This window comes from Eptatretus burgeri, chromosome 4 (genome assembly GCF_056783735.1).
Source record: "Eptatretus burgeri isolate ZD-2024b chromosome 4, Ebu_testis_v1, whole genome shotgun sequence".
NCBI lineage: Eukaryota > Metazoa > Chordata > Myxini > Myxiniformes > Myxinidae > Eptatretus > Eptatretus burgeri.
The window spans coordinates 110106819-110132910 of NC_140964.1; the positions used below are offsets into that span (position 1 = coordinate 110106819).

General features: G+C 44.3%; 1 protein-coding gene across 3 annotated transcripts in view; it reads left to right on the plus strand.

The window, feature by feature from the left end:
• The window catches only part of LOC147028892 (partitioning defective 3 homolog), a 336652-nt gene that overhangs the window by 261821 nt on the left and 48739 nt on the right, over positions 1-26092 (plus strand). For 2 of the 3 annotated variants that reach the window (XM_085879726.1, XM_085879727.1), the window contains 5 exons: positions 3852-4011; positions 5737-5867; positions 8376-8423; positions 12318-12551; positions 14346-14793. In XM_085879726.1, the coding sequence (XP_085735852.1) occupies positions 3852-4011; positions 5737-5867; positions 8376-8423; positions 12318-12551; positions 14346-14793 (1021 nt within the window). The remainder of the gene's footprint in view (positions 1-3851; positions 4012-5736; positions 5868-8375; positions 8424-12317; positions 12552-14345; positions 14794-26092) is intronic. The other variant, XM_085879725.1, reaches the window with a different exon arrangement.

Genomic DNA, 26092 nt, shown 5'->3' on the forward strand with positions numbered 1-26092 from the left:
TTAAAAACAAAACCTGACAGAGGCTGGAGGAGCTCCTTGTGAGCCAATGGCCAGCCATATCTCGTGCCCAACTGTGTCTGCGGACGTCCTCCTGCAATTGGGTTACCTTTTTTGAGGAGGGTGGTGGCACGATTTACACTCCAGCCACCGTAAAACCCTTCATTCCGCAAAACACAAGAAAGCTGTGAAGAAAATTGAAAACCCACTGTGTGGGGGTACCTCCTGTGCAGCTGCCCCTGCCAGGCAGTTCACCGGATGAAGAGATTGGGGCAAATCATTCGGGACCCCCACACTTTCATAATAGGAGGAAAACCATGGGGTAACCTTCCCAGGTTAGATTGCGGTAGTGTGTGTAGGGCTGGTGCTAAGGTGTCGTCCACCAAATGGCGGTCTCCTTGGGTTAACCTGAGGCGGTCGCTTCGGGTGGGTGCCTGGAATGTCCGATCCCTAAGAGAGGATGATCACCTGTCTGTTGTCATCTGAGCTCAAGCGTTTGGACATCGGGATTGCAGCTCTCTCTGAGGTTCGGAGATCGGATAATGGCAAGATCATGGTGGGTGGTTACAGCTACTATTGGTCTGTTCACTCGAATGGTTACCATGCCCAAGGAGTTGCTGTCGCTGTGTACATTTAGCTGATTCCAATGGTAATTAAGGTAACACCGGTTAACGAGCATATTATATGACTAAGGATTTGTCACTTGTTGGGTATCGTTTCTCTAGTCTGTGTATGCTCTGACTGAGGCAAGTGATCTCACTGTAAAGGATGCATTATATGCCACACCCGAGTCTGTGGTTGATCATTTCCCCAGGCGAGATACTCTTCCAGTCTTGGGGGATTTCAATGCATTGACTGGAACTGATGGGGATGGTTAGGAGACCTGTTGGTCCCCAGGGATCTAGAACTGTGAACCAGAATAGCACTAAGTTCCTTGACTTTGCAAGAAGTCATGGACTTAGGGTGGCTGGTTCATGGTTTCAGCCCCCACAAGCTCATCGCTGGACTTGGTATTTCAATACTGGTGGTGTGGCAAAGAAGATTGACCATGTGCTCGTTGATGCTTGCTTGAAGAACGGTCTACCGGAGTGCTCAATTCCCCAATACCGACCACAGGGTTGCGGTAGCAACTCTGAAGTTGCAGCATAAATCCGGGAGAATGGTAACATCCCAGCCTCGGCTGGTTGTTGGCAAGCTCAAGGACGAGAGGGTAACTGAGGAGTTTACGGACAGGCCGAGTGGGGATTTGGGGGTTATGATTGCTTTGGGGAATCCTGTAGAGTTGTGGAATGCCTTCAAGACCAACATCCTTGCTGTTGCCAGTATTGGAACTCACCGTAAGGGGAAAAATAATTTTGTCTCTCAAGGGACACTGGGTACCATTGACCAGAGTCGCAGGGTCAGGCTTAATGTCAGAGCCGAGCCTCAACCGTTGAGTTGAGGTGCAAATCTGTACGTGCGCTGAGGGTGGACAAGGAGGCCTATGTGCAAGGAATCTGTGAGGGGGTAGAGCATCACCTGTGGTCAAGTGATTCTAGTCCTGCTTACAGGGGGATTCATGCATTGCTTTCCTCCAAGCCCGTCCCTTGGTGTGCTGCAGTTGGAGCAGAGAGTGGTAGGCTCTTGACAGAGCAGTCCGAAGTGAAGGCCCGCTGGTCTGGTTACTTTGAGCGGTTGTACCAGGTTGATTCACTAGCTGTTGAGTTGGATGTCAGGAGTGTGACTGTCCCTATTGCTGACCCTCTCGTCAACTGCAATCCACCTTCGTTTGTGGAAACAGATTGCGGTGAACCGGTTGAAATGGGAGGAAGCTCCAGGGATCTGAGGCATCCATGCTGAACTTCTCAAGGCTGGTGGAAATGCTGTACTCGTGTCGTTGCATGTAGTACTGTGTTCTTCCTGGAAATCAGGCGTCATCCCAACTGACTGGAAGAGGGACCTTGTTGTCACTCTCTGCAAAGAGAAGGGTGATCGCCAGGACTGCAAAAACAACCGAGGGGTGACACTGCTCTCAGTGCCGGGCAAGTTCTTTGCTCGGATAATTCTTGATCGGGTTCGCCACCATCTGCTTGAGCACCAGCACCCAGAGCAGTCAGGCTTTACACCAAAGAGGTCAACGATGAACCATATCCTTACCCTTTGGGATTCACCTAATGCAGCCGACAGTTTCGGCAGGGGCTACTTACAGCCTATGTTGATCTCTGCAAAGCATTTGATTCAGTGAATCGGGATGCCCTCTGGAGGATTCTCAGTCTTTGTGGGGTGCCACCACAACTGATCAATCTGATGTCTGAACTATACTCTGGCACTGAGAGTGCTGTGAGATATGGTGATACCATCTCCGACTTATTTCCAGTTGTTACTGTTGTTCGTCAGGGGTGTGTACTGGCACCCACACTTTTCAGCACTTGTATGGACTGGATTCTGGGGAAGATGTCAGAGAGATCAAGCTGCAGTGTGTGGTTTGAGAATGCCAAGATCTCTGACCTCGATTTCGCAGATGATGTAGTCAGCTTTGTGGAGACTGGAGATCCTTTTGTGGGCCCTCGAGGTGCTGAATCAGGAGTTGGAGCAGCTGGGATTATGGGTTTCCTGGGTCAAAACTAAGATCCAGGCATTCAGTGACATTTTGCATGCTGCTATCTTGTCTGTATCTGTTTGTCGTGAGGATGTTGAGGTCACTTGTTGATTGATTGACTTACCATGGCAGTGATATTCATGTCTCTGCTGGCTGTGAGCCAGAGATCAATAGATGTCTGGGTCGGGCCTGGGGAGTCATGGATTCATTGGATCATGGGGTGTGGCACTTCTGGTACCTGTGCGGGAGGATGAAAGTCCGAGTCTTCAGGTCCTTGGTGCTCCCAGTCTTGCTCCACGGATGTGAGATTTCGACTCTGACCAGGGATCTGAGACGGAGACTTAATTCCTTTGGTACCAGGTCTCTTCGCGGAATCCTCGGCTACCGCTGGTCAGTCTTTCTGTCCAATGAGCGGTTGCTTAGAGAGACTCAAATGAGATTTGTTACCTCCATAGTCCGTGAGCATCAGCTGCGGCTGTATGGACATGTAGTTCATTTTCTTGACGCTGATACTGCTCACCAGATTCTCTCAGCGAGAGACCCTCGTGAGTGGACGAGGCCAATGGGCCGACCACGTGCCTCATGTTTGCAGCAGGTTGATCAGCATCTCAAATAGATTGGGATGGGCCAGGCATCTGCCTGGGGGATGGCCAGACGGAGGCCCCGAGAGTACTTGCGGAAAGTGGACGCAGTAACACACTGCTCCGGCACATGCTCCCATACATCATCATCATCATCCAGTACCTGCTGTTGTTTTTTGTATTTTCAAGCATTTTTAATAAAACTGTTACCATGTTTATTCGTGTTTGTGAAATTTTTAATTTTGCCTCATGAATCATGATCCGCCGGCAACCTATCCCCCTTTTTCCCATTGAAACAATGCCCTGACATTCGCGGATTCGATATTCGTGGCATTTTTCAGGAACGTATCCCCCGAGAATGTCGGTGTCTTACTGTGTGTGTGTGTGTGTGTGTGTGTGTGTGTGTGTGTGTGTGTGTGTGTGTGTGTGTGTGTGTGTGTGTGTGTGTGTGTGTGTGTGTGTGTGTGTATATTATACATACATAATGTATTTGCTGACCCATCTGCTTGAGTACTTTGATTTGGCCACAAGCATGGTTCTCAGCGTTTATGAATGTAAACTATGTTTGCTCTTTATATTTTACTTCAGCGTCATTGTTTCGATGGAGTGCTTGTGTTTGAATGACATATGCTTTGAACCCTTTATTGTCCTGTTTTGCTGTGCTCACATATCATTCACCTTCATTCCCACTGTAGGTTTTTCATCCATTTCTGCCATGACAACAATCTCTTCTCCTCTTGCTGTACCAATCATGCCCCACAAGGCCGGCCAGGTGTCCCTTCGTCCCGCAGATCAGGCAGTGGCGACGGAGCTCCCAGTCTTTAATGGGACACAAGAGGAGAAGGAGGAGACGAGGTGATCCTGTAAAACACCTTTTGAGGTGCCTCAATAACTGCTCAGAACTGTTTGCCGAGCGTGTCGTGCTTGATCTGTCGGGGCGCTCGCGTACACACATGATGGAATCTTTTTTCGATCAAACATTACGCTGAGCAGTCAATGTGTATCCACCATTATGCATGGCCACAGGATGGTGCTTTACCCAGAAATATTCCAATTCCACATAATGCTCCCTTTCCTCGTGGAACTTATTTGTTTTATGAAGCTTGTTTGAGTAAATGAGGATGGAGAAGATCATGAGAACCATTCGATGAAATTTGATCACTTTGGTTCGTGAGATGCTCTGTTTTTCCTTTGCTTTTACATCAATTGTTAGCATGCATTTACAAGCATTCATGCCAAACCAACCTTTATACATGTTTCTACCTGAGGTTGTTTGGTTGGTTGTTTGTTTTTGGTGCAAGGGGGGGGGTGGTGTTAGGGTTCCTTCACACTCTTGTGTAATATCACTGGTTTTAAGTTTGGAAATTGTCTTTGTTAACCCGGTGTTTCACAGGCAGGGTGAGGCATCGATGTGGGTGCCGTCCCTCGGACGGACGTTAAACTGGGCGTCCTATCTGCAGGCATTAGTTAGTGGACGTTAAAGATCCCACGGTGTCATTCCTGAAGAGTAGGCGAACTTTTGCAGGCGCCATGGCCAATTTCCAAATTCCTGCCCTCACCTCCTGTGTCGGAGTGGCAATTCAACTAGGATTGTAACCTTGGCCATAGAAACTGCTTTGACAGCACTGACGCTTTGTTACAGACATTGTTCATGATCTAATCTCTTAGTACGGTCATGCACCAAGCCTATCTCTATCTGTTTATCTTCTGTCTCGCTCTATATTTTATCTGTTTAAAATGAAGCATTTTTCTCTACGATTTATTTGTGAAAAGTTCATTTTTTTTGTCCCCACAATAACAACCTCTGGTGAATAGTGCACTAGGCTAATTACAGCAGGTGATCGTGTAACACACAAAATCAATTTGTGACCTTTTGCACATCCATTATTCATATCATCGTCATAATCGCTTTACAGTCAATTAATCCAAATGTTGTTCAATGCCATCTGGGGTCATGGAATCAGTCATTGGCGAAATACAGAATAAGCCCAATCGGGTAAAACGTTGCACTTGATTGATCGTATGGGAGGATGTCCTGACTGCACCATGCAGAAAATTATTTTAACTGGACAGGACCTTGCACCCCTGCATCAACCCGAGCAATGTAGTCTATTTCACTCCGTTTTTTAAAAATATATATATTTTATTTTAAACACACGACGTCATTTCTCTGAGTGCAGAGTATCTGCCATTCCGAGTGACATTGCAATCTCCGTTCCAGAGGGTTTGTTGGGTTTGCCAACATTGTTCAACTCCATTTTAACGATGGTGAATTTGTACAACATTACACATCGGGAATGCTGCACTTGCGATTTATATATGTAAAGCTTTGCAGCCGCTGCCAGACGCTTTAGTGCACAGCATTCTGCTTTTTGCTCATGCACCCTGCTGCTGTGCATACATAAATAATAATTCTGATAATTTGGATAATACCTATAATAACAAAACCGACATGATTATGCTGTGCTTACACAAAATGCATTGTATAATGAAGCTTCAACAAAGCTTTTACCGTAATTGCCCCTCCCCTCTCTGTTTCCTCAACCCCCCCCCCAACCCCCACATCCTCCCACCTTCCAGTCCAAGTTGTGGGCTGTTTGAGAGGGAGGGCTTTGGTAGACAGAGTGTATCGGAGAGACGTGGAAAACACCTTGTGGAGACGTCCCAGCTGCAAGCCATCCGTGCTCGCAAATCGCACAGCATGGACCTGGGTATGCGCTCCTTTAGACTTGTAAGCACTGCTACGTGGCCACATTTAATCCCTCTCGTATTCCCATTCCCTCTTTACAGGTCCTCAGGATCAGAAATTATTATGATTATTTTTTTGATGTGATGATATTGATTTGTGGGTAATAACCAAAGAACGGAGCGTGATTTTTAATTCTAATATTTTTTTGAGGTGTTACAGTTAAAAAATAGCCAACCTGGCTGATACTGCCCTGCAAACTCCAGAAAACCTCCATGGTCATTGCGTAATCTATGTGACGTCATCACGAGTCTGATTGTCTCAGCCCGCAATGGATAATGGCCGCACAACTCGCTTCAAACGCGTTTGAAAGTGAATTTTATGAATAATTTTCTGATCAAGAATCCTCAGATTATGACGATAGTCAAAATCATGATGTCGAGGTGCTGTCAGATCGTACATGTATGAAGTGGAGGTGGAAATTGGGGATGACATCATTCATGAAATACTTGGTGTTCACAACAACCAGAACAACGTCGAAGAAAGACTCGGCAATAAAGGCTGGTATGTAGTAAATCGTAGAGTTAGAACGTGTTTGATGTGGAGTTTAGTGGTATTGTGATGTAACATCTTCCTGGGAAAGTCACATTTCCAACCTTGCCTCAAAAGCCAGTCGCCGACTGGGAATCCTCCGTCATGCTAAGTCCTTCCTCGGCCCTCTTGAGCTCCTGACCACTTACAAAGCTTTTGTCCGTAGCCTGATGGAGTACTGCTCTCCCCTCTGGGCTGGTGCTCCTGCCTCCCACCTTTCTCGACTTCACGCTGTCGAAACCAGGGCTTTTAAGATCATTGGCATCTCCCGCAATGAAGCTGAGTCTTTGGGCCTCTCACTCAATCACCGCAGGTTGGTCGGTGGTCTTTCTGTCTTCTACCGACTCCTCTCCAGCCTTGCCCCCCCTGCTCTCTCTGCGATTTGTCCCAACCACATTTCCACAGGGCGCTCAAGGTCCGCCAACAACCCCCTTCTGGTAAAACTACCAAAATCACGAATCACTGCTCATCTTCACTCTTTCATTCCTCTTTTTTCCCGCCTTTGGAATAAACTTCCTCACTCTATTCTTTCCCATTATTCCCTTCAGGCTTTCAAAACAGCTGTTCACCACCACCTCTTATCTTCCCCCATCCAAATCCTCGATCTTTTCTTCCCCCGATAATCCACCCAAGCCCACTTCCTTCAATTCTCCTGCTTTCCTTCCTGAAAGTCCCTTTAATGTCCATCTTCCCCTCGCCATGTTCCCCGTCCCATCCCCATCCCTCTCCCTTCCACAGTTCACCTGTGTCTGTTCCCCAATGTTTTGTCCCTTCCACTCCCGCCCCTCTTGTCTCATGCCTCCTTGCTGTGAGTTGTGTGTTAGCTCTCATACGAGCCTCGACCAAGGTATACAAAAAAAATAAAAAAAATAAAAAAAAAATCTCTGTAATTATTGTAGTGAGAAATGAGATGTAAAAGCAAAAGGTTACACAATTGTCAACACCAGTGGCACGGCTTATTACCCAACTGGATGGGACTATCCTCACAATGTACATGTACATGTAGTTAGTGAGTACAACAGCTTAATTGACGCTGATTGAACATAACTTACAACCGCCGGGGCAACAGAACGCTACTTACCCTCAGTTTCTGGCACCTTTCTGTCCTTTTTCTTCTTTTCCATTAAATTACAATGATCTCCAATCTCCGTGGGAATCGCGTCGGCTTTCAATCACTTCAACTTTTTTTTTAGTCGATGACGTGATCATGGTGTTTATATGTGTAAATTGTACGCAGGACACATGTTAACACAAGTACAGAAGCAAAAGTGTTCTGAAGAAGACAGCGGGTCACGTGATATATGATGTAATCCCATCGCCATTTTGGGGGGTGGGGACAATAGAGAGGCAAAAGACACCAAAAAAGACTAAAATCTTTGCTTCAAGATATTTATTAAAAAACAAACAATGATTAAGTGTTCAGTGAAGCCATATTCATTTATTAAACCAAACTTGAATTTCTGATTCTGTGGACCTTTGAAGTAGCAAAGCAAAGGCCACAAACACTGAAGAATCTATATTTTAGTGTGCACGGGTTTTACTGGCCGTGTAACTTTCAATGAGAATCATCTATTGCTTGAGACATAATTAACCAACCCGTGGCTCTTTTCATCTTCTACGCACACTTGGAGATTATTCTTCCGTGGCTTAGCATTGGGTGTAGTCACAGACATTAAGTAGGACAAGGAACTTTGTCCAGGAAGCGATGTCACATCTCCAGATGGCTGGGGGTGATGTCATGTTCAGATCCCAGTCTGAATTTATGTGACCTTAATCCCATGCAGCAATTTTGTAGGAGACCATGAGATGGAAATGTGATTTGATGCTTGTGGTGAATACACTTTCTGCTATTGTGATCTGCAATATGTACGTGTCTAATGCCTTGCACGAACACTAACCAGCCATCTCGCCTTCTCCGCACTTGCCGCGCCCACACCTTCAGTTTCCTCCGCTGCTGATGTGCTGGCTGACCTGGCTTGCCTTCAGCCAGGTGAGAACCGTAGAAAACGTTGCAGTGATAGCTCTTCTTCATACATTCGGTGGTTCCTTTGTTTCCTCAACCGTTCTCCTCTTCCATTCTGTTTTCCACCTCATTTGACTGCTTCAAACAGGCTGTTCCTTGAACAGGTCTCTGCATGCAAGTCAGGAAAAAAAAATAAACGAAGTACTTTAAAAGTGATCTGCCTGGCCCAACCGTGTCAGGAGAAGAGCGTCTGTTAATCATTGGTTTCTTTAAGCCGTGTCAGGAGCGGAAACTGCTGTGTACATTTACACGTTGGCTTTTGAGTTCTGATTTGGTCCTCAAACTACGGGCAAAGGAAGCAATGCTAACATAAATAATCCATTACATGCATTGCAAGAATATATATTTTTTTTTAATGCATTTTATTTTTTCGAGCAAGTTATTACACAACGGGCTGTTTCCTCATGGACTTGAATTATTTATTTTAGTATGTTGATGTAGGGCTCATGCCCATTCTGAAGCTTTTGTATACAAGTCACATGATTGACAAAGGCAGAAATGGACATCACTTTTGTTTACTTTCACATGAATCACAAGGGCATTGGTACACAATGTACGAATGTGGAGAGTATGCCTGGGTTTCCAGCATCCTGACTCGTAAAGCAACACGCACCAGGCCAAGCCATGAACTCATTTACAATATTTTAAAGCATTGTTGTTGTTTTTTTTTTTTTTTCCAAATCGTTTTGCACTCTTTATGCCATGTTAGCAAAACTATTGGGACCTCAAAGAAATTTGCTGCTTTCATTGATTCACAAATGTTTATTCAAATTTTAATTGGGTGTCACTGTCATGTCACCAATGCTTTGTCCGAAGTGTTTGTAGAGGTAGTATCAGGTGTAATCGCTCCATTCCTCTTTCAAAGCAAGTGCAGGTTCGGTTGTGCACAGTGGATTCTGGGGTGCCTGAAGACCAGAGTGCTCTGTTTGGGTGTAAGTCTTGCCTCTGAGCAGGTCATTTCAGATATTTAATGCTACGGTCGGCAAACAAATTTCTGACACACACAGCACTTTTTTTGTATACAGAGTTGAGGCTCGTGGATGAGCTGCCTGGCCAAACCATGACAGGAGAAGAGCGTCTGTTAATCATAAGAGTAGGATACTGCATGCCAATATCTTGTGCAACACAGAATCGACCAGGATGCAACAGAACAATATGAAGAGGGGGTGGGGACATGCCAACAGCATGGTTCAGAGATAATTGGAGGGATAAGGGACATAGGGAAGAATGAGAGCATTGGGAAGATGTGGGGTGAGCAAGACAGATACAGATACAGACACTTGATCACAGAAGTGGAAGGAAAGACGAGAAACTTAGAAAGTGGTGAGCTTGGGGAGGGTTATTGAGGGTAAAAAATATCATGCTTGTGGAATGGGAGATGTTACTAATGTCTGATATGGTGGTGAACAGCTGTTTTGAAGGCCTAGAGGGGGAAGATTGAGATTGAAGAGATTGAGGAAGTTGGTTCCACGAGTGTGGGAAATGGAGGAATGAATAAGTGGATGTTTCAAGGAAAGACTGCTCGATGGAGGATGCCCAGTTGGGAGCTGGCTTTGTCAGCCAACTTCAATACAGTATGTGGTTTTCCCAAGAAAGATCATGGCTGTTGTTAAGGAAGTAGGTGGGAGTGTTCATCAGCTGGTCTGAGATTTTAGTCCATGAGGCAGGCACCAAAATTTTTGAGTTAACTATGAAACTGGGTGACAAAATGCCAGTGTTATTTTCATTTAGCCTGATGTCCTAACTGTATGGATGTCCTAACTGATGGACGTTCCACGTTCCCAGCTAAATACAATTTTGTGGCCATCTTTAAAAAAGCCATCATTTTTCGCCTAATTTGATGTACCCAGAAACTGGGCTCTACTCCAGAATTGCTTAGCCTTCGGCATATGTAGTCGAATAAATGTTGTTCAGTATAAAATTCTGCATTTGGCAATGTATATGTCCTGGGTTTTATGCCATTGGTTTTGAGATATTTCAGGAAATAGAACAAAAATTTCCTTGTTCTTTCAACATTTCCCCAAGATTACGCTAATTGTGTCATGAGGTACTTGTTTAATTTTGACTTGTTGCTTAAAAAATGTAAAAAAATAAAAGGACTTTTTTGATTTATATCCTGAAATTCTGTAACACAAACCCCTCGACAATGCACATTGCCGTGTGCAGAATTTTACACTGAAAATTTATTGGACCAAAGGCTAACCAATTCTGGGGTAGGGTTAGGGTTTTTATTTTTAAGATTTCCACCAAAATGATATTTAGCTGGGAATGTGAAACATCCATCACATGCTTCCATATAGTTAAAACATCAGCCTAACTGGAAATCGTTGGCATTTCTTCCCTCTATTTGGTAGTCTAATCTTGCCAGCCTGGCACGTTACATTTTATGCTACTCGACATAAGAGCCCTCACTGTAAATAGATAGTGGATTATGGTCCAAAATGTCACCCTTGTCTATAAATCACGTGTCGATCTGCTTTGTTGGTTGGGGGATGGGGGGGGGAGTGGTGCAGCGATTGTACCTGCAGTTTTGAATGGTTAATTTGGAGTCTGGGTCTGCTGTCCCAATACTTTTGCTAAATCTGGTTTGTGTGCGTGTGTGCATGCTTGTAATCTCTTTTAAAAGATATAATGTATAATATATGATTAAAGTCGGCATCATAGGCAACCGCTCAATATTATAATGTGCTGTGGCCGACCGTGATAACGAAAGCTTTGATGAGGAACCACCGTATTGATTGCATACCTATGATACTATACATGTGCTATCATCATCTGGGAAGCATTGTGACACAGAAAAAAAAAAAAAAACGATAGATGCATCCAACCACTTGGCCTCTTTCCAGCTCATTTTAGATTGGCCCGTCAGTGTTTGGTTGTCCCATAAAACCTTGGCTTACGATGCAGGGAACCCAGGTTCAAATCTCATTTACAACCACGCGCGTTTGGCCATTGTGCACTACTGCACTTATGTCCTTGTAATTCACGTAAAAGTGCACTCGTATCTATTGATGCCCTTGTCCAGCCTTGTGAGATAAAATTATGCAAAAGCTCTTCAATTAGTCTTGGATCACTGTTAAGAAAAACAAACACGAGTATAAATTAAAGATGGAGAAAATTGTAAGAATTGATTTATAACACAAGTAATGCCAGACGAGTAAACATATTAAGAGATATCAAGTTGATAGATAATTTGTAAATTAATCAACCAACCATTTGATGCCTTCACAGCACTAGGATGGATTAGCTAGTCATGTGGAAGGTTTATTGAAAGTTCAAGAGGTTGACATTAAGAGAGGGTAAGGGGAGATGGGGGAGGTGGAATGTGAGAATTTAATTATCCTCCAGGTATATGGCTCTTGGTTAATCAAAAGAATTTGGCCTCTTTCCAGCTCATTTTGCTATAACAAGATCCCAAAAGAGTATTTATTTCCACTGTGGAGAGCAGCACACTCTAAGCTTGTTAGGTACCTTATCCTTAAAGGCCTTTTGACACGGCGTTCGCTCCTCCCAGTGCACCTGTGCTAATGTGAGACTGCCTGGGAGGTGGCGTACCGCCTTTCTGCCAAGTCATACTATGGCCCGTCACTTGACACCCTCGGAAATCTGTGCCGACAATGTGACTCGATAGCATATTAGGACCCGAGTGACATGGTCCCAAGTGATTGATTATCCTCTACCTCTCCTACCCCTCCTCTTTCACCTGTACTTCTGGCTGGGCTAGCTTTTAGCCAATGGCTCCACTTTCTCAGGTTACTTTCCTCATTCACAACGTTGTTGCCATTATTTCATCATCGTTGATCTATTCTTTTTCTTTTGCCTTCATGTAATAATATTCTGTCGTTATTTCCTTTATTTTAGACCACATCGTTGGACCCACTTTAGGCCTCAAGAAGTCAAGCTCTCTTGAAAGCCTCCAGACGGCTGTTGCCACAGCGACGTTGGTTGCTGGGGGCGATGACTCGGCATCGGCGTTACCTGGCAGCGGCTCTCATTCTGCACGTTCCCGTGGGTGCAACGATAGCTTCCGGGTGGCCATTGACAAATCGTATACGGACGGCTCGTCCGTGGGAGCCGTGGCCGACAGGATCAATGGTGCGATTAACACGATGTGGCTCAATATTTTGAGGAGTCAATGTAGTGAATGGATTAAGAGACTTTGACTTGTTAAGGAAATTTTAGTGTAATATGTATTAATTGTATTATGTGGGAAGGGAGGTTGCTCTCATCACTATGATTAACTGCAGACCATGCTGCTTTATTTGCAAAGTGGAATGACTCACCTTACCAAGTTCAACTCATAACATCCATGTGGATGCAAGTTCTACACTACAGTCAGAGTGCTTACCAGGAACAGAGGTGGTTTCCAACTACAAAAACGGTGTAGTTGGAATGATACCCATTGACTATGGAGATTACAAAAATTAAAAGGTTGAGGGAACGGTTCGTTCTTTTTATTCCTCTGCAGCCTGGGGCAGATGAGGTATGTTTATCGGTTGTTCTGCCTGTTATTAGTTTTGGTTACCACAATTGCTTGAGAACCACTGAAGAGACTTCAACCAAACTTGCCACAAGTGTGGACTGTAGTATATGAAGATGACTCTCTCTCTCTCTCTCTCTCTCTCTCTCTCTCTCTCTCTCTCTCTCTCTCTCTCTCTCTCCCTCTCCCTCTCCCTCTCTCTCTCTCTCTCTCTCTCTCTCTCTCTCTCTCTCTCTCTCTCTCTCTCTCTCTCTCTCTCTCTCTCTCTCTCTCTCTCTCTCTCTCTCTCTCTCTCTCTCTCTCTCTCTCTCTCTCTCTCTCCCTCTCTCTCCCCCCCTCTCTCTCTCTCTCCCTCTCTCTCTCTCTCTCCCTCTCTCTCTCTCCCCCCTCTCTCTCATTTTCTCTCTCTCTCTCTCTCTCACTCTCTCTCACTCTCTCTCTCTCTCTCTCTCTCTCTCTCTCTCTCTCTCTCTCTCTCTCTCTCTCTCTCTCTCTCTCTCTCTCTCTCTCTCTCTCTCTCTCTCTCTCTCTCTCTCTCTCCTCTCTCTCTCCTCTCTCTCCTCTCTCTCTCCTCTCTCTCTCCTCTCTCTCTCTCTCTCTCTCTCTCTCTCTCTCTCTCTCTCTCTCTCTCTCCCTCCCCCACCCCACTATCTCACATTCTCGCTCACGTGAACTTTAATTTTTAATTGACATCAAGCTTGATGATAGTGGGTTGACATCTAATACTGGCAGAGGCTTATCCATCACTGCTTCTGCATCAAATTCCATTTTGTATTTATTCTTTAAGTTTTGCATTTTTAAGGTTGTTGCTTGTGTTCAGTAAAACAGTCTCACTGTGTGAAAGTAAAATACAAGGTTTCCATAAACAGGTTCCTCAATTCCATAGACAGGTTCGAGGTAGCATGCTTGCCTTTGAGCCATCTCTTTGGGGTTCGATTCCTGACCCAGATGGAAACTTTCATCCTGGTGCTTCGTAAGCGAGATGTGTCAATGGGTGTGCAGTCCTTCAGACACACATGAAGCAGGTTGTCCCATTTGCTAGCATTCACTGGTGACTGTCACAAAATAAGTCTCACTATCTTTCAATAAGTGTAGGATAGTGTGTGCCAACATCTTGTGCAAATTCTAAACTCCCATATTTTCATGGCAGACTGCATCAGTGGCATCATTGCACCTTAGTACTGATGCTACTCAAGGTACAAATTCTTAACTGAATCCCATTCGAATGTGCATTCGTCGGATATAAAATGGCATATGATGCAGCAATTCCTTACAGAATGAAAATGAATTATAATAATGAGAGGAGCCGCAGAATAGCTGCAACCTTCATGCTGAATTGGTGATGTATGTTAAATTGGTGTATTGTTGTTTTGAGTGTTTGACTTTCGTATCTGGACTAACCGTGGCAGGTCCAGAATGTGCCGAGTCCACCTCTGTTCGGGAGTTTCTTTACGAGAGCACGGAAAGCCATTCGGAATTGAGGCCTGATACTCACGGCTCTATGGTGGATCCTCCACCTCCAGCACTTCCCAGCTCCAGGCTCGGTGCTTCCGAACAAGCACCTGATCCAACCTTCATTTCAGCAAGTGGTTCAGACTCTACGTCAGAGGGAGCTACAAGCTTGGAACAAACCAAGAAGACCAGCGTCGCAACAAACGAGGGTCTCTGTTGGCCGGCAGCATCACTATCTGATGCAAAATGGAGAAAAGATGAGGTGCATGAGAGTGAAGAATGCAAAAGGTATAGAGAATATTCCAAGCAGAAGGGCAAATCTGAAAGGAAAGAGAAGATGAAGGAGAACGAGGGGAAAGAGAGGAAGAAATCCGGAATGCTAAAGGGCCTCGGGGTGATGTTCAGGTATCTGTCATTTCTCTTCCTCTGAATTATATTATCTCCACCTGTCTGTCTTATCAGTGCACAGTGTCCCCGTCTCGTGGAAATCCTCATGGTTTATTTGATCTGTGGAATAGATTTGATGTCCTCTACTTCCCGTCTTGTACGATCAAAACTTTCCACTCGGATTGTGCCGTATTTACCCCAGCTGCATATATCATATTCTTTGGTGTTGCTTGTTTTTACTTTGTCATTAATAAAATGTTTAATGACTAATTGTGGGAAGTTATGGCTGATTACGGAAAGGACTCCGTGACTAAAGGACTTCATAAGCCACGTAACCTTGACCTTCTCAGCCAACTACTCAGCAGCTCTTTGCTTAGTTCTTGTCGGAAGGACACAAGGAAGGTGTGACGAAAAAAATGCAACGCGTATTGTATGCATGTCGTGTGTGTGCAGTGATTGTGTACGATATGTGGTGGTACGAAATGGTGCGATTATTATTCCTCTACTGCTTCCTGTCTGCTTGGTATGATCGGAATTATTTAAATCTGGTGCTCTTGTTGTTGGTATCATTTTTCAAGATGTCTAAGTTTGTGTGCAATGTGCTACTCGTGTCCAATTTGTGAATATTCCACTCGTACATTTCCGACGGATGTCGAGCCATCTGTCATGCGTTTCCCGGAAACGGCTCGTCGCTCGCACAATATTGGGAGCTGTTTGGGCCATGGAATGGCCGCTTCGCTCTGGCGAAACGGGAGGGGCCCAGTGGTTTTGATTCCCACAAACTCTATTTTGTGGAGGACAGATCATGAAGGGTCATTGCCTCGATCCTTTGCACATGTGGTGGGAACCTGACAGGAATTGTGCACCCTTGCTAAACACCGGTTGGGGATTTTGGGTGGTCGGTAAAAAAAGGGAGCTCGGACTGTATACACCTTGTGGATTTTACTGTGCCATTAACTGAAGTTCATGCAATATCACAAACATCTGACTTCTCTGTTAAAGTGATCATAGTACAGTACTCCACGTATATTATCCATCCATCCTTTGGGACCAAACTCCGTGCAGAGCGTTGGTGCTGCCTAAGCAGTCTCCTTGGCTATTGGACACAATCCTGGACGGGTCACCACTCCGACACAGGATACCAGCAAGCTGGCACTCGTTTTGTCGACCTCGGAAGGATGACAGGCAGAGTCAACCCCACCTGGTATTAATTCAACAGCCAAGTACGATTTGAACTCAGGACCCTGGGATCCCAAGTCCATCACTATCCATGAAGCCAACACCAAGTGGATGTATATTATGGGATTATTCGAAGTACAATGAGACTTTGTTTCAACTTCGACATCAAAATTGTCTTGAATTAACATTTATAGCTTTGTTTGTTTATTTTTGTTTGAATCATCCACATAGGCGAAATGAGCGACGACTTTCTGTTTTTTGTATACAAAGTCGAGGCCTGTGGAGGAGCTTGCACATAGAACGGATCAGGTACAGCGGAAAGAGAGAGTGGGTGCAGGAAGGGTTGTGGGGGGTTGGGGGGGGTAGATTGTCATGAAATGCCAACAGCGAGGTTGAGGGACAAGATACGGAGAGACAGATAAGGGATGAGGGGAAGGGGAGGACACGGGATGGACAAGGTGTATACAGAAGCAAATCCTCAGGAAGTAAAAACTGTTAATTTGAAAAGAGGTTGGCTTTGGTAGGGTTAATGGGGGTAGAAGTGATCATGCTCTTGGATGGGGGATGATCTGAGATTGTGGTGAACAGCTGCCATGAAGACTTGGAGGGAAGGAGGGTTTCAGCAAATATGACACCCGACGACCACCTTGAATCGAGCAATAGTGATGGTAGTGCCCCTAGACACGTTCTGAGAATGCAATGCACACAATGCAAGGTAATGTCGAAGAGGAATAAGACTTACACACTTACTCATATTTAGTGATGCGTGTGATGGATTTTGCCATTGCTTTTCCCGTTGGTTCTACTCGATTTTACTTGAATTATCTCCATTCAACCTGCATTCGGTTTTCCACTTTTCCGTGCAACCATTTCAGTCTTTCAACTCTCCTCAGAGTATTTTGCTACTTCCAGTTGTCTTACTCGTACGATATCCAACCTCGTACCCACATTCAGCCTTGTATGAGGTTTACCATCTTCTTTAGTCTGCATTCCCAAACAACCGCACCCAAAAGACCTCACCATGGCAAATTATTGGATTTGCCTTACACGCTCAGCCCTTTCCTCTGGGATAGCATTTCGATCCGAAAATGACAAGTACGAGACCTCCAGTGTGCCGTAACCCCCCCCCCACCCCCCTTTCTTCTGCTTTTGGAGTGGGATTCGACACTGGGCATTCCCTGTTAACTCGACGTCACTGAGGGAATCTTCGTGATATATTTCGTACAGTTTTCGATAAGATATTTTGAACTAGGGAACATAAATTATCTTTCCAAAATCAGGCTATTTATTACTTTCATCCTCCAACATTAAGCCTGGTGTTGGCTTAGTGGTTAGGATGGTGGCTTGGGATCCTTGGGTCCTGAGTTCAAGCCCCGTTTGCCGCTGAATTAATACACCAGGAGGTTGACTCAGCCTGTCATCCTTCCGAGGTCGGCAAAATGAGTACCGGTGTACTGGTAAGGGGGACACTGCATCAGCGGCATCACCGCGTCCCAACCAATGATGGAACCAGCAGCCACAGGCTACACTCGATAGAGAGACTCAAATTTGTTACTTTTTCTATACCCTGATAGTTATTGAGTTTTTTTTGTTTTGTTTGAAAGGCCAAAGTTGGAATGTAATTATTTTTTTAAACAAAGTCTTTAATGGAATTTCAAGCTTATTTTGTTGCTTCCTTCAGGATGGTGCACCTCCGCAACCCCGTTGCTTGAATTCTCTCTGCTAAGGTTGGTGTCTTTGTTTTGTGAGTGAGGAAAGAGTGGCTAAATGGAGTTCAGCTTGTGAACAGACAATCCAGAGAATGAACTTGAATCGTTGATCTTCAGAGTTTGAAATCCATGCAATATCACAACATCGTTTTGGGTTCATAACTTCGTTGCGAGTTTCCATCTTCGTTATGACTCGCACTTGATGGGGGATGAATTCGGAAATAGATTCCGGCCCGACTTGTTTATCGGATTCCGTCGCTCAAATCCGTTTGCCCTTTAAGCGCAAGCTCTTCCTTGCTGCTCATCCTTTGGCTCCACAACAAGAAAGCCGTAAAACTTGTTCACAATTTATTTATTTATGAATTTAATTTCATATTTAATTTTATTTATTATTTATTTAAATTTATTTATTTGTTTTTTTTTTCTTTTTTTTTGTTGTTGTTTCTTACATGAACGAAGGCTCGTGCAGGAGCTGCAACACAAATCGGATGGTCACCGCAGATGCAGACAAATACATGGGAACACCGAACTTGACTTCAGACAAACCGAGCGTATTAGAAACTGCCTTTAAATGTGCACGCGGTGGCGTGATAGTTATTGAGAATTAAGTTTCATGGCAAGTGTGACATCTTCCATAACAAAACTGATTGTGATCGTGATCGTACGTACATTTTAGCTTTTACATCCTCCCGGAATCTTTCATCTTCAAATTGTTTATTTTTAAATTCAATAGTGATTCCGAAACTGAAGATTACATACTTTAACTGTTATAAATGTTATGTTTCCTGATTGTGGGGTTTCAACCATTTTGACCCACCATCATGTCTGCGTCTTCCTCACACCTCATCCACTCAAGTATGTCAGTTTTATCTCGTGCTTGCTCATACCGAATAAAACAACTGGTATGAGTGCAAAAATTTTTTTGCATTGATAGGTAAGTAGTGTGGCCCAGCTTCTAATGATACGATATTTAAAGAAATGGTGAAGATCTGATTTGACAAGCTTGCGGCTTTTTCTTTTCTTCTTTTTTTTTCCTTGCGACTCTCTTGCTATATCCTTCTTCGTCAGTGAAATGTTTTAAACAGGGTGGCCCAAGTTCATCATAAATCTTCTTCGTTGTCTTAACGGCTCCAATTATCCGCAGGTCGCCCCGAGTGAACGATTCCAGCCGAGCTTTGTGGGACCAACTGGCTTGGCCTGATGCTCGTTCCACTATGGCAGGGGTTTGTAATCTGTTGAGGGTGCTGGCGATAACTCACTTAATGTCCACTTTATGTGGACTTTATGTCCACCAACACCCCGAGTGTAGGCAGATTATCCAGTTTTCTATATTTCCATCTCATCTCTATTTCTATACCAGATACAGTTGTTGATTTGGATCATACATCAGGTCATTCTTAGTTTTCTATATTTGTAATCATTGCGTCACTTATCATTTTCCAACTTGGAATGTGTTCAATCTTTCCCATCCTCATTACTTTTGAGCTCCAGTTGTATTGCTTTCACCTTTCACCATCTCTGTGTTCATCTGCGTTTTCCACTGTTTATTCATTGTTCAAGAACAGCTCTCTCTCCCTGTGGGAAAGACGCTGCATTGCACTCGGTGTTGGCAGCTGATAGGAGTACGGTTACAGCCTGACGTCTGCTTTCCTTCCACATCGGCCTGAGTCAACCTCAGCTCTGTGCTGATATTGACGGGTGTAAAAGGTGGTTGGTGGTAATTTGAAGTTTTTTGTCAGCTTGCGTGTTGTTCGTGCAGGTGTGAACGATTTTGTGACTAAATAGATTCCTATATGCTTGTTCAAGTGGAAGCTTTCGGCAAACCTACATTCCTTTATCCGCCGTTACTCACACCTGTGAAATTCATTCTCCTATTTGATCAAATTCAACTTTTTCCTTGAGCTCCTTCAAGGCCAGTTGGTAACCCATTCGTGTCATCTCCTCATAACGCCCCACAATATTTTCTGTCGTTAACATTGTTTGTCTTTAGATACCTTTTCCACCTGTACCTGTCCATGCCGCTGTTATCAAAGTAAGCTAACAGCTCTGATAACCATTGTAAGGAATTATTTGATTTGATTTAAGCCGTATCCCAGACAGAAATGCGACAGTTAGAACTATAGTACATGAGAGTATTACTCTCGTATACTATATAGTTGGAAACAGGTCCTACTACAGTAGTCTGCAGAGAATTACTGCAGGAAAGGAATGCCTGGGATAGTTTAGGGCCTGGCAAAGCCAGACCAGGTAGCTTGGTGCGGTTACTATCATTGGTGTATCTTGGCCCGTTTTCCTTTTTCACTCAGTTATGCTCAATATGTTCAAACCTTATCGTATCCACTGTGAGCTTGAACCCCAAGGCGGTGAGCACACTCATATTTCATGATGAAATGATCTCGTCGAAGCATTTGTATAACTGACAAGTTCAGCAGTAAGCCGTGTGCACCAATGGATTTTTATTACAAGGAAGAGTTGTGCTGAGGATGTTGGGACGGCGTGGTAATTCCATGAACCACCACCCACAAAGATGGGCTCATGGGTGCGACATTCTGGGAGAGTTTGTGTAATTTGCAGACTTGTTACGTACTTGTGTTGTGTAACATGTCTTGCACATAAGTGCGTTACATACTTGTGCGCAAAGGCCACATGATGTCTCAGGACACTTCCTCTCATTGAGCGAACAGTGTCCTGAGACATCATGTGCCCTCTCGCACCATCATCCTTCCTGTTAACACAAATGTTGTAACATGACCTCAGGCGACAAGCATCACGAGCGCTCAAAATAGAACCAGAAGCTCACAGCTCATCAGGTCTGGCCGAGTGCCACAAAAGAGACATTTATGGTGATTTTGATGGTACTTTTGGGTCGGTCAAGGCGGCTTGTTTTATGGGGAAGAATTTTGAACTAATAGCGAGAAGTTGCAAACACAGACTTCTGATTTGGGACAGAGACTCCCAATTGTGGAAAATAATGTTGATCTGATTATTTTACCCGGTGGTAATACATCTAGTGAAGTGTATTTTTCGTTTTTGTTTTCTTGTTTCTTGCTTTACTGGCAAGTTGATGCACTTGTGAAACAAAAATAAAGAAATAAATTCTCCTGAGCACGAATAATGCCCCATTATTAGTGATGCCGATCGTGAATGAAAGTTCATGATGCATTAGATCAAATTCCCACCACAGGTTCCACCTGAGTTGGCAAGCACAGTGTTTCGAAGCTTCAGCTAAGGTGGTATTATGACGTGGTGCCGGTTGGCCGTTTTAAAGTGTGAGAACGACCTGCACTATAGAGCCTTTGCCGGTGTCTGTGTCCGCACAGTTGGTCTGTCTGGGTAATTTGATGGAGGCTTTTTTTGTTTTTTGTTTTTGTCAAGCAGCCCTCACTGTCACACGGCCCCTCTGTTTGCGGTCTACGGGAGACGGATTCCTGTGGCCAGGTTCTCACGTTGGAGGCTGCGACGTGCCACTTCCAGAGAGAGATTTCTTTTTTTAAAAATGAACGGTCCATAAGCCATGCAGCACCGTTCCCACAATTACAGACGTGATTATTATCGGCCTAATTACGCCAGCTTGGCCGTCCCATGGATTGAGTGCCAACGGTATAACCACACCTCCAACCTTTGCGACACCTGGGTGAAGCCCTTTTACGAGCGTTATGGGCAATGACATCAGCTGTCTGCCTTGACTAATGTTTCCCATTTTCCATGACAAACGACTGAGTCACCGTCTTCAACATTCAGACTTCGTTTATATTTGAGTCCAAGTACATTGTGTACATTTCAGGCAGCAGGGTAACGGTTTACCTTTCCAGCAGTTAACGTTTGCCTTACTGATTCTCTTTGGTTCTATACTGCACAGCGCTTCAACATTTTTACCCTGATGATAATTTGGTACCTTGGATGATTAGCTATCAACCTTGTGCTCTTTTCACTCTCTTTACCGTGTATTACTTATATTTTTACATTCTGATAAAATTTCCTTCGATAAAGATATTGCAGGTGTGTGTGTGTGTGTGTGTGTGTGTGTGTGTGTGTGTGTGTGTGTGTGTGTGTGTGTGTGTGTGTGTGTGTGTGTGTGTGTGTGTGTGTGTGTGTGTGTGTGTGTGTGTGTGTGTGTGTGTATATATATGTGTATGTGTATATATATATATATATATATATATATATATATATATATATATATATATATATATATATATATATATATATATATATATATATATATATATATATATATATATATATATATATATCTTCTTCTTCTTCTTTCGGCTACTCCCGTTGGGGGTCGCCACAGCGGATCATCCGTATGATCCGCATAGTGATTTGGCACATGTTTTACACCGGATGCCCTTCGTGACGCAACCCTGGTCGCCTCTTACGACACAGGGATATGGTACACCTATTAACCGGGGTATACACCGGCCCAGTACACTGGTACTCATTTTGCCGACCTCAGAAGGATGACAGGCTGAGTCAACCCACTGGTGTATTAATTCAGTGGCCCAACGGGGCTTGAACTCAGGACCTTTTGGATCGCAAGCCGCTACCCTAACCACTGCGCCAACACCAGGCTTTTGTTTATGTGTATTTATGTGTGTATATATATATATATATATATATATATATATATATATATATATATATATATATATATATATATATATATATGTTTATGTTTATGTTTATGTTTATGTTTATGTTTATGTATATATGTTTATATGTATCTTCTTCTTCTTCTTTCGGCTGCTCCCGTTAGGGGTCGCCACAGCGGATCATCCGAATGATCCACATAGTGATTTGACACATGTTTTACACCGGATGCCCTTCCTGACGCAACCCTGGTCGCCTCTTACGACCCAGGGATATGGTACACCTATTTTAACCGGGGTATACACCGGCCCAGTATACTGGTACTCATTTCGTCGACCTCGGAAGGATGACGGGCTGAGTCAACCCCCTGGTGTATTAATTCAGTGGCTCAACGGGGCTTGAACTCAGGACCTTTTGGATCCCAAGCCGCTGCCCGAACCACTGCACCAACACCAGGCATATATATATATATATATATGTATATGTATATATAATTCCAGCAGTGTGTGTGTGTGTGTGTGTGTGTGTGTGTGTGTGTGTGTGTGTGTGTGTGTGTGTGTGTGTGTGTGTGTGTGTGTGTGTGTGTGTATGACCGCTGTTTCTCGACAACCACTGGTCCGATCTAATTGGAACTTGCCAGGGTATATTGCTGGGGACCGGAGGATGTGACTTTTCAAGGTTTGTTATTAATCGGACCAGTGCTTCCCAAGTTATGGCCATTTATTTACCAACCAATGACAGGACACATTGCTGCGGCCATTTATTTACCAACCAATGACAGGACACGTTCCTGCTAAGGCGTGGCCGATGGGGAAGAGAATCTCAGCCGTGTTTGCCATTTCGGGGTTTTTTTCTCTTCTCTTCTCTTTGTGTTTTTCCTTGCGCAAAGGCAAAATACGTTGGCGCTAATTGAATAATTGGCCATTAAAATTAATAATTATCAAAACGTTGGCAGATCCAGCAGCCTCCGCATTCTTGCCCTGGACGAGGAAACAAAGAAGAAGTGCCGTTTCCTCAGCAATGATGTTTATGAAGAGGTGTGAACGAGATAAAGGTGTGTACATGGAGACAATTTTTATTATTATTTATTTCTTGAAGAAAAATTGTTCCGAAAATAATTTATCAATAAAAGTGCACAACTTTTTTTGTTTCCAATTGTCAAAAACGCTGTGGCCTTTGAAAGTGTTAAAGAATTCAGCTCTACTCAACATGCTTGCCAACAAAATACATCACAATTTGGTGGTATGCTTTGCAAACTATTTTTTTTTAACTATTTTCAAAGTAAAACAATTCGAACATGGAATACCTAATGATACTGTACTTTCAGGTCTCCTACAAATCCTACCGTGTTGCCTCACCATGGCATAGGAGTGGCAATGGTCAATGGCAGCGAATGTCATGGCTAGCAAAGACAGGGAGGTAAACTTGATTTTAAATTGGATTTTAATTAACTCTGTGTGTAAGTATCACAGCAGTTGTTACTTCAATGAAAGCGATAATTCGTGGAATGATGTGAACATTCCGTACGGGCACGCACTACTTTTGGATAGTTATGACTGACTGTATTCTAATAATTTCTCGATTTCTTTTGCGCATTTAAAGATAAACACAATGCCCCAATCCAGTCATCGTTTATGAGAGCGAAGGAACAGCCTGTGTGGTTGTTTGAAAGTTTTTTTTTTTGCACGTACGGCCACGCACGTACGGGCACGCGAGAGCGAAGGAACGGCCTGTGTGGTTGTTGTTTCTGGCACGCGGTTTGAAAGTTTTTTTTTTTTTTTGTATGTATGTATGGCCATGCACGTACGGACACACACATAGGGCCACGCACGTACGGGCATGTGAGAGCGAAGGAACGGGCTGTGCGGTTGTTTCTGGCAAGCAGTTTTAAAGTATATATATATATATATATATATATATATATATGTATATATATATATATATATATGTATATATATATATATATGTATATATATATATATATATGTATGTAAATATATATATATATATATATATATATATATATATATATATATATATATATATATATATATATATATATATATATATATATATATATATATATATATATATATATATATATATATATATATAATATATACTAGCGATACCCGTGCGCATGCACGGGATAGCAGTACAACATAGCTGGTAGCAGACGACAGACCGTACACGGGGAATGACAAAAATACACATTGTGCAAAATGCAAGTGGTACTATGGAACGCCAAGACTTCCCAAACATTGTCGGCATGTCCGCTAAGTGCCACAGCAATTTCATAGGGATCGTGTGACGGCGAGCCAAGTTTTTAGTGTGCAAGCTTGGTATTATAACAGAGATATATATTGTTACGGCTGTGGAAATTCGCAATACACCATAAAGGGTCCTTCGATCAGTTATGACGCTAAGATCATGTGTAATTAGTCCACACCTGTTGTTTAGGGGGAATATGTGTGATTTATCCGGGCTGCGATGCTTTGAGTTAGCCATTTTTCTTTCTCTATCGTTATTTTGGACCATGAAGCCGCCAACAACTCAAACACCACCACCTTCGCCTCTTTACCTCCACAACTCCATCCCGCAAACATCACTTCACCGCCATTCCCAAACGACGCCCGCCAACAACCAAACCACCAAAGCAAACCCCCCCACCACCTTCGCCTTTCTCCTTCCACAACCATCAACCACACCACCAGTCAACACCAAACGTCGTGCTGTCCAGGGCCCGTTCGGTAATTGATGCCAAACGCGTCGAGCCACGGGTACAAATGCGTGCCTTCAGGAGAGGAAAACGGATAAGGAAGGCTTCACGCCCCTTTTCTTCCATCCAATGACTGAGCATCGGGTGGCATGGCCCCGCCTCCGAACCCGCTGTGAATGCGTTCCTTTCAGGAGAGGAAAACGGATCAGGAAGGCTTCACGCCCCTTTTTGCCTGACCAATGGCTGAACCTCGGGTGGCATGGCTCTGCCTCCAAGCGCGTTTTGATCCGCGAATCTGCATAAAGCTCCTCCCCCGGTCTATCAAAGACACGAGCACGACGCAGCTCGGGGATGTGTCCAGGAAGGAGTGTGAAGAAACGTGTCCAGAAAGGTGTCCAACTCATGTGTCCTGAAGGGGTGCAGAAAGTAGCGCCCGTCGGAAGTTGGGAAGTCTGAGGCGTGTGTTTGCGGGGATCGGATGGCGAAGGGGACGGAGTTCGGAGTGGAGGTCAAGGGACAAGTCGCAGAGTGGAGCAGGGACGCAGAGGAGGGCTCAGGGGCGAGAGTTCGCCGGAGTCAGGTGCGGTCCCGGGACCCCGCTAGCAGGACGGACCGTCCGCCATTCCCCTCTCCCGACCCCAAGCATCAACAATTCCCCCCCCCCCATCCGCGCTGAGATAGCGCCGGTAACCCCGTCCGTTCCCCAACCGTGTGGCCTGCGCGACGCATGCCTGGATGAGCTCAACGACCATACCAGGGGCACGGAGTCAAGCACGTTACGTGGACATTGCGGCTCGCCCGCCATCGCGCCACGAGGGCGTGGGTAAGATTCCTACGGTCTCGTGGACCTGGCCGATCACCCAGGTCACACGATCATTTGGTCCACGGACGTCTGCCTCCTTGCCTGTGAGGGTGGCTTGTGTTTTCTTTGCTTTTTGTGTAAATGTATGTGTGGCGCCAGTCTTGTCAGTAAATCTGTATGTGTGCTGAAAATAATTGCCCTTTTTATTCGGTTGTAGCTCTGCGTTGCTTTCATTGTTTTAACTGTTATATGTGCATTTTTGTATGGCTGTGAATATGTGCTTGCCGTGTATGTGTGTGTGTGTGTGTGTGTGTG